At 41.7% G+C, this 13757-nt stretch overlaps 1 protein-coding gene across 2 annotated transcripts in view; it reads left to right on the top strand.

Annotated features, from left to right (window-relative positions):
- The first annotated feature begins 241 nt into the window (after nt 1-241).
- The window catches only part of pdgfd (platelet derived growth factor d), a 50338-nt gene continuing 36822 nt past the window's right edge, over nt 242-13757 (top strand). For both annotated transcript variants that reach the window (XM_029445560.1, XM_029445559.1), the window contains exon 1: nt 242-818. In XM_029445560.1, coding sequence (XP_029301420.1) covers nt 701-818 — 118 coding nt within the window. In that variant the 5' untranslated portion in view covers nt 242-700. The remainder of the gene's footprint in view (nt 819-13757) is intronic.

Raw genomic sequence — 13757 nt, 5'->3', positions numbered from 1 at the left:
ATAGATAGATAGATAGATAGATAGATAGATAGATATAGATAGATATTTTCATACATATTTTCCACTAAAGTGCATTTGAAAGTCCTTTTTTTTCTCCCTCTCTGACCTCCCGCCCCAGCATCTCGCTCAGTTAAACACCCCCATTACACAGACACACACACACACACACACACACACACACACACACACACACACACACACAAAGTGAGCGCGCACCACTCAGTTGGCAAAGTTTGACGCGCCGACTTCCATAGCACAGACGCGTCTGATAGAAACCAGTAAACTATTCGGAAAATTTCCCAGTGACTCAACAGAATTTATTTACTCCACGACGATAAGAAGTTCGGCGCCTGGAAGCTCATGTCTGACCGTGAACGGAGCTATATTACCCTCCACCTGCACTTAATTGTTTCGGAGTTTTGCTCTCGCAACTTTTTAAGACGAGGACGCATACTTGGATTTTGGGGAACTTTGGCAAACGACGGGACATCGTGTGCGCCAGGCGTCAGGCATAGGAGTCAACAAGTGGCTCTCATTTGCGGGTAGAGGAGAGAGATTATGAAAGCTTGAAGTTGCTGAATGGAAAGTTAGTTTTCACTTTCTTGTGCGCGGAGTACTTCAACTAATCACATTTTATTTGAGCCACTGGAAGGTGAGGAGGACATACGTGCTTTAAATCTTGTACGAGTTTGTTATCACCATGAGTGGACCAGTGCTTTTCCAGATGTGGACGGTTTTATTGTTGGGGACTATCACCGGGGTCTGCAGGGCTCAGTTCTCCACCGCCAAAGTTCTGAGGGGCAACATCAGGAGAGACGGTGAGTCCTGGTTGTTTTGCTTGTGTGTTCAGTGTGTCTGTACTGCTGGAAGTGGCTCTATAACACTCGTAATTTGTATAGTGGCTGGCCTTGTAGGACAGTCTACATCATTATAATGATGTTTTAAAAGAATGTATCATTAGTGGCTTTTTTTTTTTAAATATCATTAGCTCATGTGTTAAACTTGACTTCTTGAAGCTGGAGTTTCATCTGAAGCTTCATCACATTTAGACGGGGCTTCTTACATAGGTGCCTCATTAGATCCATTTTTTTATTATCCCTTTCATGTTCTCAGCTGTAATACTGATTTGAAAGAATCAATGATATATTGAAATATATAATTCATAAATATGAAAATACCTTTCTTGCAATGACTGATCTGTCTTGTGGTGGCCTACAGGGTTACTTAAAACATACAAGATCAAGTGTGTGTAAGTGTGACAGTTGACTGGCATGGCTTGTTGTACTGAATGACCTGTTGGGTGACAAAAGGCTGAAGCAGAGTGGAGACACTAGTAAAAGGAGACACAATTAAATGATGTAAAGTGGGTTCAAAAGAAGAGGAAAAGCAAAGTCTGTTGGAAGACAAACTGCTCCACATTTTCAGCCTTTGAAAACTGAATAAGTAGCATGCATGTCTCAGACAATTGTGCTAGTTAAAAGTGGGATTTCTATCTCTGCTGCAGTGCGTCTCTCCTTCATTGAATCTGAAGTCTTCACACTCCCTTCACCTCTTGCCTATCTAACTTCCTGCAGGTGTGCCATGCTTACTTTTCACTTGAGGCTAAAGTTACGGTGCTACAGTACCTTTGATTACACACACACACATGCACGCACGCACGCACACACACACACACACACACACACACACACACACACACACACACACACACACACACACACACACACACACACTGTCATGCACACAGCTGCAGGGTTGCTTTTGGCAGGGAAACATGAAAATACCACTGTATTAGGTTCTAACCTGGACGACTGCCCCTGAGGCCGGTGTGTGTGTGTGTGTGTGTGTGTGTGTGTGTGTGTGTGTGTGTGTTAATAAAAAAAAGAATAACATGGAGGGGTAGGTCATGATTTCAAGTCTGACTGTCTACACATGAAGTAGCTCCCCACCAGCTCTGAAACCTTCTGATGATGAGATTATTTTTTTGTTACAGCATTTAAGTGTCCATGATGAATAATTCTATGAACCAAGCCTGCTTTACTATGCATGCAATTAGAATAGTCAAACACACTTTGATAAGTCCAAATCTACAGATGTTTGACTGATTGATTGCAACCTGTCAGAAAACAGTTGCCTGGTTTTTTTCCCCAGTCACAAGTGTGTATATCATTTATATAATAAATGACCTGATAGAAGCCGCCACACAGAGTGACAGCTGTGCTGAGCAGTACTGTGAGACAGGAGAGAAGAGCAGATGACTTGTTACAAAATAAAAGTTGATACTGTTAGGAGACAACAGCTGCACTAACTCTATTTGGTCAAGGTTCAAAATACCAGCGAGATAAAAGTCTTTGTTCTCTCACTGAAAAAGTATGAAGCAGGAAAGATCAGAAGAAGGCAGTGATAAAGCTCCCACATGCTTTTACAAGACTTTAGAAAAAGAAGTTTTTATTATTTGTTCCAACGAAACTTCCAGATCTCCATTTCAGTTCTACAGAAAATCTCCAAATGATCGAAAACTAAATATGTAGGAATTGAAATATATATATCGATAGAGTAGAATATCCATAGATACCGATCTAGATAATATATATATATAATCTACTAATATCTATCTCTGGGAGAGAAGGGGGGGAGATGGGCGAGGGAGAGGGTAGAGAGCGAGAAGAGAGAGAGAGAGAGAGCCCAGAGAGATTGAGAGAAAGAGGAAAGAGAGTAAAGCTAAACGGAGAGAGCAGAGAGAGAGAGAGAGATCGAGCGAGAAGAGGATGACAATAGAAGAGCAAGAGAGAGAGAAAGAGAAAAGGAGAGAGAGATGAGAGAGAAGAGAGAGAGAGAGAAAAAGAGAAAAGAGCAAGAGAGAGAGAAAGGAGAGAAAAAGAGAGAGAGAGAGAAGAGAGAGAGAGCGCAGCGAGAGAGCGAGAGAGGAGAGAGAGCAAGAGAAAGCGGAGAGAGATACGAGCGAGAAGAGATGAGAGAGAGACGATAGATAGAGGGAGCAGCTCTCCCTAGAGAGATAGAAGAGAGTGAGTAGAGAGAGAGCGAGAAAGTAGGAGAGCAGGGAGGTAGAGAGTAGTTAGGAGAGGAGGAGATAGAACGAGAAAAGAAATAAACGAGAGAGAGAGAGAGAGATAGAGAGCGGAGAGCAGCGCGAGAAGCCCTAGAGAAAGAGCGAGAGAATGACGATCGAGAGAAGTGTCGAGAGGGAGAGCCCAGATGAGCGAGAGAGAGAGACATATAGATGCTCGCTTACAGCTATCTAGGTATATCGCCTATCTCTCTCTCTATCTCTCCCTCCTCTACTCTCTCTCTCTCTCTCTACATCTCTCTCTCTCTCTCTCTCTCTCTCTCTCCCTCTCTACCTCTCTCCCTCTCTCTCTAAAACAGTTGCACTTTTGTTGGCCTTTTACATATCATCAGATTCTGAATAAAGCTATACACTCATCTTTAGGAAGAAAACGTTCCCCACTTCTGTGTTTTGGTGCAAGAGTGCTTCTTATTATGTATTTCAAACCTAAACACATACTTTAGTTTAATTAATTTGGTAACATTTCAAAGAAAGAACAAATCTCTCACTATTGCACATATCCCTGTTTATACTTGCCATCTGTCAAACTAATCCAACATGAGGGAACACCCTGTGATGATTTTGTCAGGAAATGATTCGTTTAGTTCACTCAAGCAAAAGATGGCCGTTAACATTTGAGTTGTTCTTTTAAAGCGGTCCGTAAAACAACAAGTGTTTAATCATTCTCTCACAGGAGTTTGAAAGATGAGATGGCAGTTTTTTTTAAACACTGTCACTCTCTGAAGATCTCTCTGACAGAGTTGCCACCTTTATGTTCTGTTCATAATATCTAATCAGATTTATTTCATCAAAGTGAATTCTTTGATCTGTTTTTTGTTGCACAAAGACATCGCTGTGATAGTTGCTATTGAGACAGACTGGTTGCTAGATGCTGCACAGCCTTTTAACAGCGCTTTAATCCACTGCAGAAGTTATCTTTACATGTGTGTGTGTGTGTGTGTGTGTGCGTGTGTGTGTGTGTGTTTATGCATTTACAGTCGGCTTATGCCGATTATGAGAGCTTAATTCCCTTGTTTGATTGACTGGTGCTGATTAGCTTGGTTTTCCATGTGCTGAATGGAACCACAAACTGATAGGGGCTCCGCGGCTTTCACTCATCCATGTATATTGAATGTGCCCATGTAGGTACCTTTGTGCATTTGAATGTGTGTGTATGAATGTGTGTGTGTGTGTGCATGTGTGTGTGTGCATGTGTGTGTGTGTGTGTGTGTGTGTGTGTGTGTGTGTGTGTGTGTGTGTGTGTGATTTGACGGTATGTCTTAGCTTACTTTGAGGAATTCCCCCAAAGGTTTTTTTTTTTCTTATGTGTTTGTTCAGCATTTTGCTTGATCTTTTCATTGCCATTGAAGATCTTGGCATAAATACACATGTTAACACACAGAGCTATGTAAACAATATTTGGCCTTTCTGCCCTTAACAACTTATCATCTCTGAGATCAGATGACCCAGATAGGATCAATTCTATTACACAGACTCTGTGTGTGTGTGTGTGTGTGTGTGTGTGTGTGTGTGTGTGTGTGTGTGTGTGTGTGTGTGTGTGTGTGTGTGTGTGTGTGTGTGTGTGTGTGTGTAAGCAACACTTTAGGGCAGGGAAATATTTACATGTGTATGCAGGCACTGACAGAAACAAGCTTACAGTAGTCAGACTACCTGTCACCAAGACGTGAACACTATCATCACATTCACTAGGGATGAAGTATAATTCTCAAAATAAAAATAAAAACGCATTTTCTTTGTTTTACCTATTGTATAGAAACCGTACCGAACCTTGACCCCATAACCGAGGTACATACCGAACCGTAACGTGCATTTTGTTCAGGTGGCTCACAAACACAATATTTATTGTGAAAAAGTGAAAAAAGTTTCAACTGCTCAATTCTTTCTTTAAAAAGTGACTCGGTCTTAACAATACTCTGACGCATCATGATAGTACAAAATGTTACACACTGGCTGCCAATTTGTGACTGACTGACTTCTGTCGGAGCTTTTGGGCAGCGCTACCGGATCCACGTGAATCTTTGACGCATATTCAGAGAAATTCTATCCTCAGATGTCCAGTATAAAATTCACACATTATGAAAAGGCACCAGACATCAACAAACATATGCTTATATGATTCATGTCATTGTCATTTTACATTTTTCATAAGATGAATTCATTCATTATTTGTTTCTATAGCCAAGTAGAGATGCTTTTATCATAGTCTATTTTTTTGTGAAGTCACAATCACAAAGAGAATTTGTCAGTAGTCCTACTAATGTTTAATTCCATAGCACACCTGGGCTTCACAGCATTTCATAATACTCACACCGAGGTCAGAGAAGGTGTTGCACAACGTTACGAGTACAAGGGAATGTGTGCAATACTCTGGAGATTTGAGTGCACTGTTATCTTTTATTTGTATTTTTTTTTTTTAACCCTGTTGACTAAAGCTATGCAACAATATCACTTGCAAACTCTCTAGTCGTGTGTGAAAGTAAACACATGGACATTCAGACACGCATGCACCACTCACTTTAAAAGTATGAAAACATTTCGATGTAGCTTGTAGAGTGGCGCGGGTAACTTTGTGAAGAAACACACTCTCGAACATAGTATCATGCAGTCATTATGGTCACTGTGCTAAATTAGAATAACCATTCAGGCACAGAACCACAATATATTTTCTAAAGGCTCCTGGCTTCTTTCTGTTTCCTCCAATACTTGTTCTCTTATCTGTTGCCTTCCTCTCTCAGTGCTGTCTTATCAGTCTATGCCTCGCTACGTATCTCTCCAGATCCTCCTCTTTCAATCTCCCCCTTTCTCATTTCTCTCTCTATCTTACCATCTTCCCCCCCATCTGTTTCAGCTCTTTTTAATCAAAAGCTAGTTCACCCTGTTGGCTCTATGAACAAATATAATGCGGCAAACAGTGTCACAGACATGCATGTCAGCACACTTGCACAACAAAAAAGCTACCTGCACAAGGATAATACTTTCAGTCAACCTTTGTAAACCAACAGACATTTTAACATCAATTGTGGATACATTGACTTTCAGACTATAAAAAAAGGGGCACAGAGAACTAAAGGAACACGTTATACAGTAGAACACACATATGCAAATGCAGACATATGAGCATGTGTGTTCTCATACTGAGCTGAGCTAGGCGTATGTCAGTGTGATGTCATGGTCCTTGACTGTGTCTGAGAACTCAAAGTGGCCTTGTCTCTGATAACACACACCCGCCGCACACACACACACAAATAATGTACAGTCTTTCGATCATATCACACACTCTTGTTAAATGTGAACTAACCCTAAAAGGCCGTCCTGAACTTATTCTTTCTCTGTGCTTTGAGGTGCAGGACTACATAGTGTAGATTTGCTTGTGGCATTTCTGGAAGGCCATCATCCTGGTCACTGCGTCCTGCAACATCTTGATTGATTTAAGACAAGAGGCAAATGGGTTCCAAATGTTTCTGTGTCACTGTATTAAACAAAGGAGTGACAGCAGGGAGGAGAGTCACTGAGGTTATAGGAATTAATGAGTCACTCTCAGGACACCCGACATGGCAGTACTCCCCACCCGCCCACCCAGGCCGACATAGACACAATTACAGGATCTCCCTTTCAAGGGAATCCCCCAATAAGCACTTGTCATCTCACACACACACACACACACACACACACACACACACACACACACACACACACACACACACACACACACACACACACACACACACACTTTCCTAAAGATACTCCACCCCTTAACATTTGGCGGACAGTCTTTTCCTCTCCTGCACTGAGGAAATAGGGTGGCGACCACTTGGACAGAGAAGCAAAGAGTGAGATGATGCCTTGGAAATTGAGTGGAGCTAGGTGTAGGCTCAGTGTTGCTCAGATTCAAGGAGGATAGGGAGGCAGGAGAAAAGTGAAAGTTTAGAAGGGATCTTAGAAGAGTTAGAGGGCACAGAGGAGGAGAAGAGGGAAAAGGTGTTTTGAGAGAGATATGCCAAGTTGAAAGCCCTGTCCCTCCACTTTTCTGCCCTGTCAGCTTCGAAAAGAGATAGTAAGACCAACGGCAAGCCAAATGGACAGAGTATAAAAGAGGAAATGGAAGAAAGCATGACTGATAGAGGAGAAGAGGGAGGGAAAGATAAGGTATTTCTGGAGAGGGAGAGCGGACAGAGGATAGTGCCAAACATCAGCAGATTATCTGATCTCTGTATCTGATCAAAGTTTAAAGCATAAAGGAAAAGGTAGGAGAAAAAGAAGAAGGCACAGTCACAGCTCTATCAACATGCAGTAGCTTGCCACTGATGAAGACTACAGACAGATCTGGCTTCCCGAATTGGGAGGGTCATGGTACATTCGTGCACACTCAGTGAACTCACTGGAAACATAATTAAGCTTCTTCACCTCATGCCCTAAATGTGATTGTTGAATAGAACAATGAATTCCTCAAGATCATCAAAATACACAGAATATCCTTATACAGAAAGACATTGAATTCTTTCACGCTGATGATAAGAATTCATGTAACAGCCATAATCACTTGTTCTCTCTTATTAAGCCCATTACCGTGACGAGTTATGTATAAAAAGAGGTGAAGACCTGACATGTGGACTGTGAAAAAGGATAATGCTCCAAAAGGTTTTGTGCATGTGAAGAGATTAAAAGCAAAACTTCCCCCAACGTGACCACAACATCTTGCAGAAGTAACGAAATGCGGTATAGTTGTAGCTAAATCCAGCGTTTGAATTATGGGGGAGCCTGGAGGGTTTAGCTCCCCTAAAAGAGACTTGAGCCCTGAACAAAAGGATTAGCTTGGGCGGCCTGGCAGTTGTATTTTGTTACCTGTGTACAGAGCCAGGATCCATCCTGTTTACAGTCTTTATGCTAAGCTAAGCTAAGCTAAGATAAGTAAGGTGTAGCTTCGTACTGACTGAGGTGGGAGTGGATCTTCTTGTCTAACTCTCGGGAAGCTAATTTTCCTAAAAGTCAATCTATCGCTTTAAGATAGTTATGGCTGTGTAACGTAACTGAATGGATGTGCTTACTTTGTGATTACTGTGTATATACTTGCATTCTAAAGTTCTGTTTTAAATTACAACTCTTCCAGTTGTTTGTTAATGATAATTATTTCCCTCCACTGATGTATGCTGTCTCCTTTTTGGCTATACTAACTCAATTTACAAGCCAATAAAGCACTTCTGAAATTGAGCCGAGTTGGGGACACAGCAGAGGAGAATTAGAGAGCAGGCCTGAAAGAAGGAGAAAGGGAGGGAGACAGATGTTTAGTCGTTGGACAGCGTAGGCAGTTTTGTAGCTGAGCCATCTGACTGGCTCAGTGGATTCAGATAACAGTAGCAGGAAAATGAGACAGAGAGAAAGTAAGAGATGCATGGAAAGAGAGACAGGATAAGAGAGAGATGCAGGGAGCAATTAAGAAAGAAGGTGGATTAGACCAGTGGATGAAAGAGAAGATGAAATGAAGAACATGAAGAGAATAAAGGTGGCAAAGAAGGAAATTAGAGTTAGCAGAAAGCTAGGAAGAGAGAGGGAATTAATGAACAGAAGTGGGATAATAAACAAGTGGAAAGTTATAATTGAAGGGGAGATGTGAGGTCGACCGGGGGTAAATCGAAGAGGAAGTACTGAAGGAAGGGAGCAGAGAGATGGTGGAGTCTGCCAATATGTGAGTTTCACAAAAACAGCTGACGAGTTAAAGTGAGGCAAAGTGATATGAAAAGAGAAGATGTGTGAAAAGAGTGATAGAGAGTGCACGGCACTACAAAGGAGAAGCAGGAGTGGGATGGAGTGTGCTGAATAAGCAGTGAAAGTGAAAAAAGAAACAAAGAGCATCGACAGGAAAGTTTGGAAAGAGAGAGGAAGTTTGCGAACACACATTGAGGCCCCCCCCCCAAAAAGAAAGTGAGAGAAACACTGATGAATAAGAATAAAGGATAATAAGGGGAGGGAAATAGAGTGTGTGCAGATTTAGGATGATGTAGATTAACTGGATAGTGAGCTGTCTTCTCCCTCAGCGTACGCTCTGTCTCAGTCCTTGACAAACAAAGCTAATGTGACTTAACAGTAAATGCATGAGAAAACTTCTGATCCATTTGTCTGAGTTTGTTAGAAATATAAAGATTTAAAGAGGAGAGGATGTGTGTGCTGGTGTGTGTGTGTGTGTGTGTGTTTGGGGATGGATGGTGTATTTGTGTGTGCCAAACTGAATGCAGTAATCTCCACTGACATACAGCAGAGGTCTGTGTTAAAACAAATACTCTCAACCTGGAAAGCTAGGGTGAGTAATTTAGAAATGTTTTTGTTATATTTGCTGAAATACTCTTTACATCCCGACAGCAAGCAATAAATGGAATGTTCTTATACAAAAGTTGTATAGTACAGTCGCATGACTAATTAGTCCGTCCCATCTTTCCATTTGGGCCAAATGAATTGGACGGTTCTCTCATTGCGCAATATCTGAGTCTTCCTGAGTCTGCTAGCTTGACAGCTGCGAGTGCTAACAATATCCGTTTTTGTGGTTTACGTTCAAATTGATCATTCTGGAGGATTGGATTCGGAGGAAGGCCTGAAGGGACGGGCTGTCAGTGTTGCCAACTTTGCGACTTTTCCGCTAGATGTAGCGAACTTTTCGAGCTAGTGCTGCTAGCTGCTTTCATCGGAAAAGATATGTCCAACATTAGGCTGCGTTTTCCGGTTTGATCATTAAAAAAATCTAGTTTACTCTTGCTACCCATGCTTATTTAGCAAAGTAATGTACTTTTGTAAATGTAAAACATATCTCAAAAAGTACTCAGCTGTATAAGACACTTTCAGTTCAACAGTGGGTTATAATGTAGCCTATAAACACATTAACACAGACAAATGGACTCAAACATTTGGGTGATAGACAACAGCAACATTAAGTGACAGTAAAGTGTTGGACCACCGGTCAGAACAGCTTCTTGTAAAGTACCACATTACACTTCATATTTACATAAATACCTCTGGTGTGTAACAATGCCACTGTAGTTGCAGCTGGCGTGTTAACTACATTGATATCCCCTCAGGCAAGGTGTTGCATGGAAACAGGCTATCCGAGGGGGATTGTGAGGGAAATTAAAAAGATCTCTTGTGCAGCTATTTGGCACGTGTTTGGATTTCAGTTGGATAATAAAAGAAAGCCAGCTGATCTGTTATCAAGCTGCAGGCAAAGTATGTATATAAAAACAAAATGATGTATGTACCAAACTCAATCAAAAGGCAGGGGGGTTTGTTTCCTTGTTCGTTCAAAACAACAATGGTGGCTCCTTAAGAGGTTAGCATACGTATATGCTGCAGTATCAGAACTGGAGATCATTTCCTCATTGAGAGCAAAGAACAGCACTGTAGGCTGTTTCCTCAAAGGGGAAAATATGTTTTCTCTTTTCATGAGAGACCGATGGTACATCCAATCACCTGTCAAGTACATTTTGAAAGTGCCTGCCCTTTTTCAAACAGCTTCCATTGAGGGCTTCTCAGATGGTTCTGTGAAACCCATCTGATGTGTCAAGTTATTGTGTGTGTCCAGTGTGACGAGGTCAGAGCCTCGAAGCCAAAAATCAATTCTCTATATATTCTATGTATTCATCAAATGTTCTTAGTTTGACCGCCTGAACTTAAGTCATCACAGTCATGTCAGACGTAGCCTTGTAAAAGGACTCACGTAGTCTTGCAAAGCCTAATCTCTCATTCACAATGCAGTGTGCCTAAGAAAAGGAAGGGAAACAACAGGTCAGTCGATAAAACAAAAACAAAAAATATATTCTGAACTTTTCTCAAGAAAAAGACACCAAGGAATCAAGCGCTTCAAATATTTGCAGTACCTCCTGAAACTTTTAAAGTACAAGATCCTGCAAAGAAATGGTGTGACGCCAGTGGGTTTCTTTCTAACAAGGGCTAAGTGAGGGTGAGAACATGACAAATGTCAGAAGTGACACTGCAGAAAGATGAGAGCAGGAGCCGCTCTCACCCCAGGAGATTTGCCCCTGCTGAAAGAAATAAGAGATAAACACTGTGTATTTATGTTGTGTGTTTTATATAAGTGTGTGTGTGTGTCTGAGCGAGAGAGAGAGAATTCCTTTAGTGCACTGTGAGTGCTATGTCTTTGTTACTCCGACAACGGTGGTCTGACACAAATTCTTCTTTCTTTCCATCCTCTGTCAAACACTTTTATCTTTCCCTCTCCAACTGTCAGCATTTCTCCCCATATTTCCCTTACTCTCTCTGATTCTCCATTTGTGTATCTCAGCATTTCTCCCACTGTCTATCTCCCTCTTCTTCTGTCTCTTCTTGTCTTCATTAGCTTCCCCTCTCCTGTTTTCATTTCATCATTTTCACTCTCTGAATTTGGTATCTGAGCAACAGAGAGTGAGGTAGTGCGGAGAGAGAGAGAGAAGTAGAGGATACAAATATAGAGGAGAGAAGGAGAAATGGGAATAGGGGACATGGATAGGAGCATAGAAGAAAAGAGAGAAGGCTTGTTAGAGGGATATCAGAGGGGGAAAATGTGGCTGAAAGAAAAGTTAACGGTTAGAAAAAGAAGCAGAAGAGAGAAAAAACATAAAAAGGAGAAGGGAAATGGCAGGAGGGTGGTGCTATGTGCAACTGTGGAGCCTGCTGCAGGATAAGTGATCCCAGTGGTAGATAAAAGGTCAGATACACACTGACAGCCAGACCACTGCTTAACCCTGCGCTCTGACCACACATGCAACACACACACAACACACACACACACACACACACACGCACACACAGCTTATGTGAGGCAGACAGACTGAGAGCAGGATGGCTGTCAAAACATCAGCATCTGCTCAGCATCACACACAACGCTCAGAGCGAACACACAAACATACATCTAGCAAACAGCGTCCAAGCAGCCCTTAGAGGGATTAAGGCTGATATTTGATAAACTTGTGCTGCTCCAGCTGGGGCTTAGCAAAAGCACACACACACGCACGCACACGCACACGCACGCTCACACACCCAGCCCAGCAACCAATTTCCAGTTTTTCATAAAGTTCTGTGTTAAATCATAAAGGCATGGAGATATAAAGAAAACTGAATATGTTGTTTCATAAGAAGTTTATTAATTTGTGACTGTACATTGTATATGTCCTTAGATGTGTGTTTTATTCCATGCTCATATTTAAATAAAAAAAAGGAAAGTGTGTGTGTGAATGTGTGTGTATATGCTGGGCTAATTGATTGTCCTCGTCAGCCCTGCTGTTCAGACTGCAGTAGCTGTCAGCAGGAGCCAACTGCTACTCTAACAAGCCTTTAACACACACACACACACACACACACACACACACACACACACACACACACACACACACACACACACACACACACACACACAGAGACATTAGCCCTTCACATATAAAACAGATGCACAGAGTCACTTAAATAAATCTATGAAATGCATACGGGGTGATTGCATCTAAGATGGTATTCTTGATACTTAGCAGTTTGAATGACAGACGTTAGAAATATCAGGGAATCTCCTGGCATTTCTTGGTTCGTGAAAAGTATAGCAAATGCCCAGTTCTTAATCCAACCTTAAACTAGAGTTATTTGAAACAGAAATCCTCCCTCTGTTGGATTAACAGGAACAGGTATCGAAATTCAGAAACAGTACGTCTACAGATACAGGATCGAACAAAGAGATAACACAGAATATAATGCACACGACACGCAACACTCTGCATCAAGCCACACACACTGTACAGACAGACTCACTCACTCACACACACACACGCACACACACACACACACACACACACACAAACAGGGAGGTTGTTAATGAAGTGTAGGTAAATACACTCTATCACAGTGTAGGAGGTTACACAGGGACAAACCCCTCTCATCCCTCATCCTCTGCTACTCTCTATCCTGCCCCTCCCTCAAACCCTCCTCACAATCTGTCTTTACAACTTGAGCCGGCTTCCTACACCCATCTACTTTCTCCTCTCTTCTCGCAGTCATGGATTTTTGTCTTATCCATCACTCCTTCCCCCCTCTTCATCTTCTTCTTCTTCTTTTTCTCTATGTCTTCCTGTCCTCCTCCCTGTCTCTCTTTTCCTTGTCCCCTTCTCTTCTTAATCTTTCTAGGAATTAATTTTCTCCTTATTTAGCGAGATGAAGCTTTCTGTCAGACGTTGTCCTTTGACGCCTCCTTCACCCTTCCTGTTGTGCAACACAGTAGCTGTGTATGACTCATGAGCATGTGTGCATATAGGCATGTGCAAGACCGTGTGAGTTCTGAATTATGCGTGTGTATATTAGGGCTGGGAGATACATCTATATTATACTGATATCCTGAGACTTGATATCGCCTTAGATTTTGGATAACAAGTGTCTTTTCCTGGTTTTAAAGGCTGCATTACTGAATTTACCAGACTGTTCTATTATTTGTCTTTACCCACTTACTCACTAAATCCACTATAAACACGATTATTCATCTTGTTGTGGAAGTATTTTGTGAAAGTACCAACATTCAACTGTACAATATTGTTGCGATATCAAAGTATTTGGTCAGAAATATTGTGATATTTGATGTTCTTTATATCAGCCTTAGTGTACGACATGGAGAAGCTTTGTGTGTTATCCTTGTGAATGGCGTTTATTATGCATA

This window comes from Cottoperca gobio, chromosome 13 (genome assembly GCF_900634415.1).
Source record: "Cottoperca gobio chromosome 13, fCotGob3.1, whole genome shotgun sequence".
Taxonomy (NCBI): domain Eukaryota; kingdom Metazoa; phylum Chordata; class Actinopteri; order Perciformes; family Bovichtidae; genus Cottoperca; species Cottoperca gobio.
Note: the sequence above shows the minus strand (reverse complement) of the source record. Positions and strands in the feature narration are given on the sequence as shown.